The sequence below is a fragment of the Mustela nivalis genome (assembly GCF_964662115.1).
Source record: "Mustela nivalis genome assembly, chromosome: 1".
In the NCBI taxonomy this organism is placed as follows: Eukaryota; Metazoa; Chordata; class Mammalia; order Carnivora; family Mustelidae; genus Mustela; species Mustela nivalis.
Genome location: NC_139020.1, coordinates 84,657,588 through 84,672,223, shown reverse-complemented (window position 1 = coordinate 84,672,223; position 14,636 = coordinate 84,657,588). Strand labels below are relative to the sequence as shown.

At 39.1% G+C, this 14,636-nt stretch overlaps 1 protein-coding gene across 1 annotated transcript in view; it reads left to right on the top strand.

Moving 5' to 3' along the window:
- SPTSSB (serine palmitoyltransferase small subunit B) overlaps nucleotides 1–14,392 on the top strand; it is a 35,300-nt gene extending 20,908 nt beyond the window's left edge. The window contains exon 3 of the mRNA XM_082692168.1: nucleotides 11,526–14,392. Coding sequence (XP_082548294.1) covers nucleotides 11,558–11,788 — 231 coding nt within the window. The 5' untranslated portion in view covers nucleotides 11,526–11,557 and the 3' untranslated portion in view covers nucleotides 11,789–14,392. The remainder of the gene's footprint in view (nucleotides 1–11,525) is intronic.
- Nucleotides 14,393–14,636: the final 244 nt, after the last annotated feature.

The following is a 14,636-nucleotide window of genomic DNA, read 5'->3' as shown; positions in this document are numbered from 1 at the left end:
AGTACCAGCTTCTTTCCTTCCTACAAAAAGACAGATTGTACTGAATTTGCAAAAAAACAATCTGCCTAAAACTCTTTGCCTGAAGACAGACAATGAGAATTCATAAGTACCTTTTATGTAGCCCACACTGTGCTATGGAAATATTAAATAAGTACAAGTGCATTCCCTGCCCTCACCCCACTTACAATTCAGTCAGCCAGCCAACCAGCTCACCAGCCAGCATGCAAGGATCCCCCATTCCAGGCACTGGAGATAAAGAGATGACCGGGGCATGTAGTCCTCATAGTCTAGTAAAGAAACAGGCTGTACATGGCTAGTTATAATATGGTGTAAGTGCTGAGACAGTGCTCCAATTAAAACACATAAACAAAAGCAATATATTTTCCTCAGGAAGGGTAATTTCCTGAGAATATTCCATAGAAGAGAAACTACAGGAGCTAGGTCCTGAAAGTAACAGGACTTTATCTAGAAGAGAAAGGGCACAAGATCATTTCTAGAAAAAAAAAAGATGAACAAAAGCATGGAATCTTAACAGTGAATGGAATATAGCAGGAGAGTTCAGATTTGCTGCTGGAGAGGTCGAAAAATGAAATTGTGAAGGACTTTCAAGAAATATTTCATATCATAGTAAATGGAGAGCCATTGAAGGGTTTCAAGCAAAGAAATTAATCTGTGATTTTCGAAAGTTAATTCCAAAATCAGGATGGAAGATTGTAAGGTGAAAAGATAGGTTCATAGGCTATTTCATTAGTCCAAGCAAGATATGAAGAGAATCCATAGTGCTGCCCAATAAAATTTGCTGCCGTGATGGAAATGTTCTCTATCCATGCTGTCCAATATGGTAGCCATGAGCTACATGTGGCTACTGAGCACTAAATATTTAAATTGCCCCATGTGACTAGTGGCTGCCATATTGGTCAGTACCGAGGCATCTTGAAATAGCTGGCACTTGAGTTAAGCCTTAAAGCTGGGTGTTTCCAACTGTAGGTTATATCTGGTGTAGCTCGCAATTGGGATATTTTGTAATGACTGAAGAGAATAACATAGAATGCAGTAGAATTAAATCATATCAAATAGAGCAGAATAGAAAAGAAAGTAGCATGCACTGTAGAGTAATCCTTTGAGAGATTTGTTTCTGTCATAGAGCTGTGTGCATGTGGGTACTCAGAATCATGATGCAAAATGTACTTTCCCTCTATATTCTGTTCAAAAATGTTTGAGAGTCACTCCTTTATGAAAGGGTATTATTTAACTATGTTCAGAGTTATTGACAAGATGTTCCCAGAAGAACAAAGTTTAGTTCATTGAAGTTTGAATAGGGAGAACTCTGGACCTTTCAAGACTTTCCTAATTATTATTTTGCCTTCAAAATATTAATAGACCATATTGTTTAGAACAGCTTTAGACTTAGAGAAATATTGAGAAGATAGTACAGAGTTTCCACATGCCCTGCACCCAGTTTCTCCTATTAAGATCTTACATTAGGGGCACCTGGGTGGCTCAGTGGGTTAAAGCCTCTGCCTTCGGCTCAGGTCGTGGTCCCAGGGTCCTGGGATCGAGTCCTGCTCTCTGCTCAGCAGGGAGCCTGCTTGCCACTCTCTCTCTGCCTGCCTTTCTGCCTATTTGTGATCTTTGCCTGTCAAATAAATAAATAATATCTTTTTTTAAAAAAAAGATCTTACATTAGTATGACATGTGTTACAATTAATGAGTCAATGTTGATACGCTATTAAGTAAAGCCAATACTTTATTCATATTTCCTTAGCTTTTACTTAATATCCTTTTTTTCTATTCCAGGATTCCATCCAGGATAACACATTACATCTAGTTGTCACATTTCCATAGGCTCCTTTGAGCTGTGACAGTTTCTCGCACTTTGCTTGCTTCTGATGACCTTGAGATTTTTAAGGAGTACTGACCAGATGTTTTGCAGGATGTACTCTATTGGAATTTTGTCTGACTTTTTTTCTCATGTTTACACTGAGGTTGTGGGTTATTTGGGGGAAGACTACAGAGGTAAAGTGCCATTTTCATGCCATGATATCATGGATACATACCATCAACAACATTTATCACTATCGATCTTGGCCTTGATCCACTGGCTGGGGTAGTGCTAACCAGTCTTCTCTGCTCTAAATTTACTTTTTTATCCGCCCCCCCTTCTTTTCAAACAGTACCCTTTGGGAGGAAATCACTCTGCTCCTTTTAAAAAGGAATTACCTAGAGACCCCTGGGTGGCTCAGTTAGCTAAGCGGCTGCCTTAGGCTCAGGTCATGATCCCAGGGTCCTGGGATTGAGTCCCGCATTGGGCTCCCTGCTCAGCAAGGAGCCTGCTTCTCCCTCTGCTTCCTGCTTCTCCTGCTTGTGCCCGCACTCTCTCTCTTTCTCTCTCTCTGACAAATAAATAAAATCTTTAAGAAAAATAAAAATAAAAATGAATTACTTAATTAAAGGAAGGCTTGAATCTGAGTAAATCATATTGAGTTCTTTCCAAAGAAATCTACTTCTGAGTACAGACACAGTCTCTTTTTAGATACAGCATCTCCCTCTGCAGCAGCCGGGACACTTTTTTCACATCTCAGATTTTCAGTTTCCAAATATGAAGCGCACACACACACACACACACACACACACACACACACACGCTGAGTGATTGATACAAAGTTCCAAAATAAGTCAGAAAGGAATTAACCAAATCAATTACAGAGCCTTCTGACTTTTTTCCTCAGCCCCAGATTCTGGCATTTTAGAAGTAAATTTAACCCAAAAATGTGTTAGGGGTTTGTTTTTTGGGGTTTGTTTTTTTGTTTGTTTTGTTTTGTTTTGTTTTGTTTTTTCTTTGCCCCCAAGAGGGAAGATTGATTTTTAGCCAATGTTTAGAAAGGGAAATCTCACACTGAGAAAATCCGGTAATTTGGAGTACCTTCTTTAGGTGGAGGAGGGTTGCAAGATCAGGCCCCTGCAATTTCCGCAAGGTCAGTTCCAGCCTGCCCCACCACCTATTGCTTCCCCCTCAGTGCAGCTGCTAACCTCCTGGCATCATGGACAGAAAACAACACAGAACTTCCTGAGCAAGCCCAGTCTCCTTTCTTTCCTTCCCTCCACATTCCTTTTACAACACTCTTGTTCCATGACTCATATACATGGGTTTATGGGAACACGTGGGGTTTTCTTGTTGCTCTGTGTATTTTTTCTTGTCCATACAGGCCGGAACAAAGCCCTGCCCTGAGTAATGTGGGTCATAAGTCCCAGGTCCTCTCCGTTCATTCTGAGAGAAGAGGTGAAATTTTATCTCCTTCCTCACTGTACAGAAATCTAGTGAGGGGAGGAAAAGTAGTCATCATCTGTTGATAAAAGGGCAATGATATTCTGAAGTAAAAAATAGTCACTAAGTCTCCTATCAATTGTAAGATAACTTCTTAGGGGACTTCCAAGCCCTTATTATTTTCCAGGGCCCCAGTGTCCCTCTCCACCACTAGATTCCCTTCAGGATTTAGTCCCTTCCTGTGTGCCCTGGACTCTAATAATCCTTCTCCCTCTTCCTCCCCTCCACTTAGTAACACTCCGCTTTGCCAAGTTGGCTAAAGCCATTGGCAAAGCCGATTATCAGAGCTTCTCCAATAATCACAACAAACCAATTTATTATTTTGTGCATTGTGGCGTGGGTAAAAGTCATGCTAAGATGTGTATCACAAACAAGAACTTTAATTTTTGCCAGTTCCCAGTACCATTTGCAATAAACAGGCATCCATATCCTCATTTGGTCAGAGGAGCATCTGATCTGTGGGAATTCAGGGAAGAGCCTTGAGTAAGGGAAGAGTCGAATCTGGAGAAACAGAGGGTAGGGCTGAGATCTTCCAGATATCCTACACAGCTGATTGCATTGTCCTTGCTCAGCTTGGAGTCCTTTAAGACCACAGAAAACCTGCACTGGAATTTTCCTTTCATTCATCCAGTGTCAATTGCCAAGACACAGGGTGTCCCCCACCGGGTCCAGTCACTTCAATTCAGTTTGACAAACCAACTTCAGTGTTAACCAATTTAATATCAATTTGATGTCAGCCCCATAGACTTGCTCCTTTTCCCCACCGGGTCCAGTCACTTCAATTCAGTTTGACAAACCAACTTCAGTGTTAACCAATTTAATATCAATTTGATGTCAGCCCCATAGACTTGCTCCTTTTCTTTAAAATGAGTGATTTGGTTTAGGGGATCTCTACAGTCCATCCAGTCAGGAATTAACATTCTAAATTTTACTTTAGCTACTCAATATTTGTGGTAAATATTATCTCTAATGTATGCCAGTGGAATATACTCAGCTGAATTATAATCCTCAAGGGCAATGACGATGGTTACCATGGAATCTCCAGTTCCTAGTGCAATTGCCAGCATGTCAATAATTATTTTCAGCAAACAAAAGGGACAGAGGGAGGGAATAAGGGAAGGCTTTCTCCACTTAGACTCGATCTTCCGATCTATGTGATTCCTCCATACGCAAGCCCATTGAATTGATGCTTTGCTTGCATTTCTGTTAATCCTTCCAACAATTCTAAACAGTAGGGATTATTGTCTCCATTTTACAGGTGAGGAAATTGAGACCCAGCACAATTAAGTAACTGGGCCCGAGTCACACAGGCAGTGTGTGGAAGAGTCAGGACTTGAACCAACGTCTATCTTTATTCCCAAACCCATACTCTGCATTATGCAAATGCAACAAAAGCACTTTCTAAACTATAAAGGATCCTTTGAATATATAAGTTGTTTTGTTGTTGTTGTTATTAGAGAAACTCTGATAAATCAGATCCATTAGGCACCTTAGAATGTTTTCCCACACTGGTCCTCAGGTTTTTGTTTTTTTTTTTTCAGTGTTCTAAAATTCATTGTTTATGCACCACACTCAGTGCTCCATGCAATACCTGCCCTCCTTAATACCCACCACCAGGCTCACCCATTCCCTCAAAACCCCCTCAAAACCCTCCCTTTGTTTCTCAGAGTCCACAGTCTCTTATGGTTTATCTCCCCCTCCGATTTCCCCCAACTCCCTTCTCTCCGTCTCCCAGTGTCCTCCATGTTATTCCTTATGCTCCACAAGTAAGTGAAACCATATGATAATTGACTGGAAGAGATTATGCGGAGTGACATAAGTCAAGCAGAGGGAGTCAGTTATCATATGGTCCTCAGGTTTTTAAAGCAATGGCCCAGGGAAAGCCTTTCCTTAGACTTCACCATCCATTCCTCCACGTAACACTGCTGCCCTTTGCTTCACCCCCTGCTTCTTTCTTGGAATTTCACTTGCTTTGTGTTCCATGGGGCCTCCCAGCCCTCCCAGTTCACTCAAGCCGTACCCATCACTCAGCCTCAGCTGTCAGTCGTACCCATGCAGGCTCCCGAAGACACATCACTATCTGCTTAAGCAATGCTGCCCCTAAAAGCACAGCCTCCTTAAAGGTCTAGGAAGGTCTTAAAAATCGTCAGGTTTAGAGAGAAGTTTTTTTTTTTTTTTTTTAAGAGGCAACAAACTACAGTTGCCCTCATTTCCATGTATAGAAATCATCTTTCAAAGCACACAATTGAAAACAAGGAGATCTGTTATGTGCTTGAGTAAAATTACCATTTTAAGTCCTTTGTTTAGCTTTGCCGGGATAGGGCATTAGGTCTTCAAGGAAGTGAGCAAATGAATTCCAAATTTCATTGTGAGAAATTAAGACGTTAAGATGTTTGCTCTCATCCAGTTCTAAGTTACCTATGGGTAATTGATTTCATGGCATTTCTGCCATCTTGTTTCCCCAAATTCAACCTAGTCTCCTAGTTTCCTTCTTAGCATCTTTCCATGTCCTTTCCCCTCATTCCTGACCCCTCATCCACCCCGCATCATCAAACACCCCAAATCTATGTGTTTGTTACATGGTGTACTGTGCTGCCTAGAAAAACATCTCCTGGCTGCAGTGCTATTTTGGGGATGGATTCCTTCTGAAGCCACTGCTGTTCAGAAAAAAAACACACAGTAGTATTCAAAATGTATTTGTTAATGAGTGAATTCTTCTACCCACATTACTCATCTTGAAGACTTTCTCTTTTCTAAATCTTGGATATAGTCCCATAGGAAATTTTAAAATGGGCTCAAAAGGAAGTAGAAATATATTACCTAATCAAATCTAGAGCCTAAATATAGTGTTATTCTAACAATAGATTATAACAGATGGTTTACAATAATAACCAACTCTCTCATCTCACCTTTTCCTTTCTTTAATGTTTTATGAAATATTATCCCATTTTATTCTGTAAAAAATGCACACAGATTCTAGAACCTACTATAATTCTATTTCCTTTTTTTTTCTGACTGCATTAGTAATTTTTTTCTGCTAAAGTGTGGCTGACATACAATGTTATATTAGTTTCAGGTGTACAACACAGTGATACAACACACTCACCAGTGCTCAGCACTATAAGTGTAGTCACCATACAAAGTTACTACAGTTAATCATTGACTGTATTTCTTATGCTGTATTTTCCTCCCCATGACTAATTTATGTATTTACCTTTCCACCCAGGAAACAAATAAACCATCTTTAAAATTGCTTTTCATCAATAAGGGAAAAAAGAACCAAAGTGAGGGGAGAAATCAATGGCTTTTATTGAGTTTTAGGCTTCAGGAGGCTGAAGTGAGATGTAGTGGTACAAACATTTTATTATTATTGTTTTTATTATTATTATGTTATGTTAATCACCATACAGTACATCATTAGTTTTTGACGTAACGTTCCATGATTCACTGTTTGCATATAACACCCAACGCTCCATGTAATCTGTGCCCTCCTTAATACCCATCACTGGGCTCACCCATCCTCCCACCCCCTTCCCCTCTAAAACCCTCAGTTTGATTCCCAGAGTCCATAGTCTCTCATGCTTTTCTGCCTCCGATTCCCCCCACTTCATTTTTCCCTTCCTTCTCCTAATGTCCTCCATGCTATTCCTTATGTTCCACAAATAAGTGAAACCATATGATAATTGACTTTCTCTGCTTGATTTATTTCACTTAGCATAGTCTCCTCCAGTCCTGTCCATGCGGATGCAAAAGTTGGGTATTCATCCTTTCTGACAGCTGAGTAATATTCCATTGTGTATATGGACCACATCTTTATCCATTCGTCTGTTGAAGGGCATCTCATCTCTTTCCACAGTTTGGCTATCATGGACATTGTTGCTACGAACATTGGGGTGCATGTGGCCCTTCTCACTACATCTGTATCTTTGGGGTAAATACTCAGTAGTGCAATTGCTGGGTCATAGGGTAGCTCTATTTCTAATTTTTTGAGGAACTTCCATAGTATTCTCCAAAGTGGCTGCACCAATTTGCATTCCCACCAACAGTGTAAGAGGGTTCCCCCTTCTTTAGAACCTCTTCAACATTTGTTGTTTCTTACCTTGTCAATTTTTGCCATTCTCACTGGTATAAGGTGATATCTCAATGTGGTTTTGATTTGAATTTCCCTGATGGCTAATAATGATAAACATTTTTTCATGTGTCTGTTAGCCATTTGTATGTCTTAAGACTTTGGAGAAGTATCTATACATATCTTCTGCCCTTTTTTTTATTTGATTATTTGCTTTTTGGGGTGTTGAGTTTGAGAATTTCTTTATAGATCTTGGATATCAGCCCTTTATCTGTAGTGTCATTTGCAAATATGTTTTCCCATTCCATGGGTTGTCTCTTTGTTTTGTTGACTATTTCCTTTGCTGGACAGAAGCTTTTTATCTTGATGAAGTCCTAAAAGTCCATTTTTGCTTTTGTTTCCCTTGCCTTTGGAGATGTGTCTTGAAAGAAGTTGCTATGGCTGATGTTGAAGAGGTTATTGCCTATGTTCTCCTCTAGAATTTTGATGGATTCCTGCCTCACATTGAGGTCTTTAATCTATTTATAGTTTATCTTTGTGTGTGGTGTAAGAGAATGGTCAGGTTTCATTCTTCTGTATATAGCTGTCCAATTTCCCCAGCAACCATTTATTAAAGAGACTGTCTCTTTTCCACTGGCACAAAAACAGACACATAGATCAATGGAACAGACTAGAGAGCCCAGATATGGATCTTCAACTCTATGGTCAACTAACCTTTAACATATCAAGAAGAAATATCCAATGGTACAAGCACTTTTGCATGTCTGAACTGGCTCCTGAGAGAGTGGGAAGTGACACAGGGGCCTCGGAAAACTGGCAAGGAAAGAAAAGCTTTTAAAATCTCAATTCTTTAAATTATTAGTAGTGTACAACCGAAGTCTTAACAGGTATCCACCTCTGGTGTAATGCGTGTTGGTGTGTTTCAGATCTAATGTTTGCCTGTTTGATTGATGGGTTTTTATAGTCGAAAACAATGAACATTGACTCTCAGGGTTTCTGTGGCTTAGGAATCTGGGTACAACTTAGCTGTGTGCCTCTGGCTCAAGGTCTCTCATAGGATTGCAGTCAAGGTGGCCATCAGGGCTGCTCAAGCAAGAAATTTAATTTTAGAAGAGAAAGCTACACCCAACATTGGGTGTAGAGACTACTTGAAAAAAAAATTAAAAAGAGAAGAGAAAGCTATGACCAGGCAATTAATTATGTATATTTTTAAAAGCTAAAATGTAGAGAGAAAAAGTCAATGATATTTCTAAATAAGTAGTTTATCTCATTTATAAAAGTGAAAACAGTATTCAGAATATTTTAAGCATATTTTTGGTAGAAGGTTGATTCTGAATGAGTAACGCCCTTGGGACAGCAGAAGTATAGATTTTTTGAAACGTCTGGTCTTCAAAATCATTTCAACTTGGCTTTAGAAAGCAGAGACAGCCACGTGTCCACATGAACTTAATGCCTTATTCTCCTAAATCCACCACAGCCCCCATCACTCATAGGATAAAGCTAAAGTACTTGGCTCATCCAAATAGGCCCTGCAGTGCTTGGCCTAACTCTGGCCATTCCCGTCTCTTAAGTTTTCTCCTACTCCCACTCTCCATCCCCATATATCTATGGCTCCATTCCCTGAGCCCCACAAACATCTGTCAAACCTCTTCCCACCTCTAACTTTTGCACAAACATCAGTTGATCCCTCTCTTGGCCATTCTCCCCACCCCCACACTACCCATTTTATCTGTATGACTTACAGTCATCCCTCAGATCTTATCTCAAGCATCTCTTCCTCCAGGACTTGCTGAGACTGGATCAGGTTTCCCACAGCCTCTCATACAATGCTCTTTTCCTTAAAGGCATAATGTAGTTGATAATTACATATTTGTGTATACCACTTGATTGCTACCTGTCTCCTCAACTGGGCCCAGCTTCCCAAGGGGAGGGTCTGGGCCTGTCTGAGCCATCAGTCTCCCATCTTTTCCTACAGCCTGGACATGATACCTGATGAATGTTTTCTCACACTCTGGAATGGTTACCCAGTGCCACCCTGAACCCTATCTAGATAATGAAGAAGAAGCAAATATGGGTAGCCATGAGTGAGATATTTAATGATTAAGGTTAGTTTGAAATATACAGTTGTCTAGTAGGACAGTCTAAAATCTCAAATAGTGATACCTCCTAATTGTCTCCATTTTGGTCTATCAGTGGAAAATGTTGGTTGCTTAGATAATATTGCTCACTGAAATGACCACTTCTGTCATTCATTCCCTCTGAGACCTAACTCTATTGGCCTTGCTCTTTCTCTGCAACCAGATCTAGGACTTAAAAAGAATGTTGAAGTGACTTCTTAATCAAGGTCCACCTACCAGGACAAGGCATTTCAATCCAATTATGTTGTTCCCACTCTGGCTTCTAGGACAGTTGGGAGACTGACTTTTCATAAGAAAGAACAACGACTTCAGTTTGTATTGTCTACTTATTTGGATTATCCTGGCCATTATTATAGATAATCATAACCTGGTAACACAAAGACTTTCCATTTTAAGTTTTTGTGGAAATTACCCTTATCAGAAAGAGTTACTTATCAAAACCAAGCTGTCGAAAGTCAACAATAGCTAACCATATCCTACTTAGGTTGGAACTGTCAGTGAGCTATAATTTTTTTTTTAAGTTGGTTACTCATCATTCATTTACTCATTCATTCAGTACATATTTACTTATGACCATCTTTGTGGCCAGGGTTTAGGATGATGAAAGTTTTCCCCATATCCTGAGGAGTACATAGTCTAATGGAGTAAAACATCTTATCTTTACTCAAAGAGAATCAAAGAAAAGAGAGATATTTTTAGGTCAGAAGATAGAAATGATCTTCAAAAACTTTAACTGTGATTTGAATAGTAAACATAGTCAAAGTAGACTTAGATGATGTGGTACCACAATATTCTTAGGAGTAAGTAGAAGGGGCACAAAGATCAGCTTATATTCCCATATTGTCTGTGAAAGTTTACGGAATCTTCCGAAGAATCTTTTTAAGAAATAACAGATGCCCTTCTTTCTAGGAAGTTTTACATGCATGTGATTGTAAGTGTAATTCTATCTGGGGACCAACAAACATTTTTATAAGTTTTCATAAATTCTCTACCCAAAACCCAAATGATCACCCAACTTTGGGCTTCCCATTTGTTTCAGAGGTCCCCAAGACCTCCCACATACCCAGTGACTCACTAGAAAGACTCACAGAGCTCAATATATATTTACGATTACAGCAGTACTAATAAGGACTGTTACAGTGAAAGGCTGTACAACAGGATCGGCAAAGAAGAAAGATATAGGTAGAATTGGAAAAAATCCATTTGCAGGCCTCCGATGCTCTCTGCCTCCCATGAGTGGACAGACCAAGTGTGCTGCTTTCTCCACTAGCAAAAAGTACAGTGATACATATGCAATATTTCAACCCAGAGAAGCTTATTAGAGACTCAGCCTCAAGATTCTTACTCAGGCTGGTTCTGTGGATACCCTCTGCCTAATGATCACCAAAATTTCAGTCTTCCAAAATAAATCATGTATTCCCCAAAATTATGGTGTTTGCACAGTTTAGGCATAGTGAATCATCCTTATCCATTAGGGAGTAGAGAGAACATTCCAAAAGCCAAGTTCCCGGATGCCAGCCGAGGGCCAAAAACTTGCAAGCAGACCCTTATAAAGATAGCATCCTCAGGCTTGCTGTTATTAACTCTTTTCTGCACACCATTCTTTAAATCTTCTTCCAGAATACATGTTGTAGGAAACAGAATATTCACACTTCTCACTCTTTACATACTTAGCTAAAGAAAATGTGGTTAGCCTTGATTTTTAGGTATTTTCACTAGACTATCCACCAGCAAATTATCATTTTTAGATAAATATTACTATTATTAATAATATTGCTCCCATTAACCCTATAGTAATTATTATTCATAGCGGCAATATTATGAGTTCCTATGATTAATATACTGTGAATTATTTCTATATAATATTCATATAGACAATCCATCCAGTGGTCATTGACATTCTTTGAAAGGTTTTAACCTGCTGAGATCATGAAACTCTAAGGAGAGTTTGTGTTTGGTTCCTCATTTTATTTTTCTTCTGATCTGTTAACAGGACAGACTTTCCGCAGCTTGAAGGAGCCAACCATGGATTTCAAGCGTGTGAAAGACTACTTCTCCTGGCTCTACTATCAATACCAAATCATTAGCTGCTGTGCTGTCCTGGAGCCCTGGGAGCAATCCATGTTCAATACCATCTTACTAACCATTGTTGCTATGGTGGTGTACACTGCTTATGTTTTCATCCCAATCCACATTCGTCTGGCTTGGGAATTTTTTTCCAAAATGTGTGGCTATCACAGTACAATTTCTAATTGATCTTGTTTGCATTCTGTGACTTGGCATCGCCTATGTACATTTTGCTTACAACTTACCGATTTATGTGAATACTATGTCTTCTTTTACTGTCTGCTCTGAAAAGCTCTCTTCTCTATGCACTCTTATATCTTGCCTGAAATGTGGGATAGATGTCTTTTAGGTTCTTTCATACACTCTACATTGTGCATCAACCATATAACACAAACATCTTACCTCACATGCCAATCATATTCTCTCAACTGAAATCTACAACTTTAGATTTTTTTTTTAATCAGGAAATTTCATAGAAAATTTTTCTGAAAAGTAGGCTCATAAGAAACCTACCAGAATCATCTAAAATGCTCCCTTGATACTTATTCTGTACTAAAGGGTATATTTTTTAAAAAAATTTGTTCATAAGCTCCTGTCAAAAGTATCCTATCCTTGTTTACAACATATAAAAAGACATGAATAAATTATATGGGCCCCGTAAAGTCTTATTTTCTAATAAGTTGCTGATACCGAAAATTCTTTTACTTAAAGTGCAAAAGAATAGGCTGGAGGCAATTATTTCTTTTCAGACATGGTTCATGAATGATTTCAAATGCCTCTAAAAGTCTGGCTTTATAAGAGTTTAAAATCAACAATGTTGATTTTAGATAACCCAGTAAGTATTATAATACAAAAAATATTAAGTGTAAGGAACAAAATATAATCAAAGTAAATTCAGATATTGTGACTTGTGAGGCTGAACCTTGCCTTGCATGATGCTGGGAAGGGAGGGGGGAAGAGAAAAGAAACTGCTTTCTTTCTGTGATTTCACTCAGTGGAGGTGGTGGGGGGAGTACATATTGGGCTACAGGAAGAAAAGCTAATAAATAGGCTGGAAGTAATATTCTACCAGCAGGAACTCGACAGCTCCAGTTAAATGCTTTGATATAGTGGCTCCTTTGCACAGCAAAAACAAGATTTATTAAATTTCCTTCAAAGTGTTTATCTTAAAAACAAATACAAGTTTTTAATTGTACTGCTGAATCAAATGTGAATGCCAAAGACCAGACCTTACAGTTTGTCTTTCCTTTCAATAAATATTAAAGTTCGTAATTCTGAGGGTAAAAATGTAAATAGTTTTTGGACAATATTTACACCCATGTTTGTGTTATGGAAAAAACATTTCCAAGGAAGGCTAGAGAGAAAGATTTTTGGCATGCCTGATTAATGTGCATGTTTGTTAAAAACAAAATGAAGCAAAACCAAAAACACATGTTTTAAAGATAAACCAGATCTGAACCTGAACTTGTTGATTTTTGCAAAATAAAATTAGATTTAATTTTGTAAATAAAATATTCACCTCCAGATTTGCTTTTTCCTCATATTGCACTATCTAGGTGCTTTCATCCACATTTGTCCCCAGATTTATCTTTTCTTACTAGTCCATTGGGACAACTGATCTTAAAACAGCAGGATAAGCCAAACTTTTATCAAGGGTCTTCTCCATAATGAACCCATTTTCCATGTTGAAGTAAATATTAAGGTCTCCCAGTTACAGGTATGTGGAACTTAGAAAGAGGCATTTCTTGTTCAAGGTCTTTTGGCTCCTAGAGGCAAAGCAAGGAAGCAAATCCAGGGTGGGGCCACTCAGGTCCCAGAAATATGTGCCACATGCAAGCTCGTGGGAGGACAACGTGAGCAAATCAAAGATGATGGGATGGGGTCCCGGCCAGTTAGAAAGCAGAACCACATCGATTAAAAGAGGCAAGGGCTCGAGGAGACAGCTGAGGTCAGAGGCACAGACGCCCAGGTCCCAGTTTCCACATTTGCTGCTTATCCAGGTACTGTGTTCACCCATTTCTATGCTGTCCAGGCCTATATGCCTATTTTGAAAGATTGCTTTCACTTTTAAATATTTAACAGAAGATTTGCAGTTAAGCATGAACTTGGACACATTCCCAGTTCACAATGATTCAACACCCTTATATACATGGACCCCTGCTAAGTACTCTTGGAATCCAATTACAAAGATACTGCCTTGACCTTCTTAAAATCCTCCTTCTAAAAATAAGAGTTAAAATAAATGTGAAGAGACACAGTAAACCTTCATAAAGGATATTGCACAGCACTGTCCTAGGATGTCACTTTGAAGGTAAGCATTTTCTCTGAGGGTTCAACAAATGTAATCAAACATAGTATGGGAGGAAAAAACCTATTTGCACGCAGAAGGGAAGAAATGCCCACCTGTTATGCCTGTTCTGTCAATTTGCTATTAGGCAGAGATGCTCTTTATGGTGACCATCGTTAGCCTAGATAACAAACACTTTTTATATGCTTTTTCTTTTCTTCTGTCATTTGTATATTTCAATGGTGATCATGGAACTTAAAAAAAAAAAAAAAAAAGTCAAAAGTTTCATGGTTAAAATGGGCTTGCAGGGCACCTGGGTGGCTCAGTCAGTTAAGCATGGGCCTTCCACTCAGGTCATGATCCCAGGGTCCTAGGATCGAGCCCCACATCAGGCTCCCTGCTCAGCTAGAAGCCTGCTTCTCCCTCTCCCTTTGCCCACCACTCTCCCTGCAAGTGCTCTCTCTCTCTCTCTCTCTCCATCAAATAAATAAAATCTTTAATAAAATAAAATGGGCTTGCCTTTGTCACTCACCAAATTTGGAATCCTAAAATATTCCTGCCCTGATATTGGTCAAGTCAACAACTGCTTTTACCTATTTGTGCAACAAAAGAATACAAAATACTGAGAAATCAGGCAGTTTTAACACCAAGATAACACTGGTCAGTCTTTGCTAATAAGTTGCGTGTACAAAAAGAAAGAAAGAAAGAAAGAAATCACTAGTTCTCATCTTCTATTTCTTTCCTCTTCCA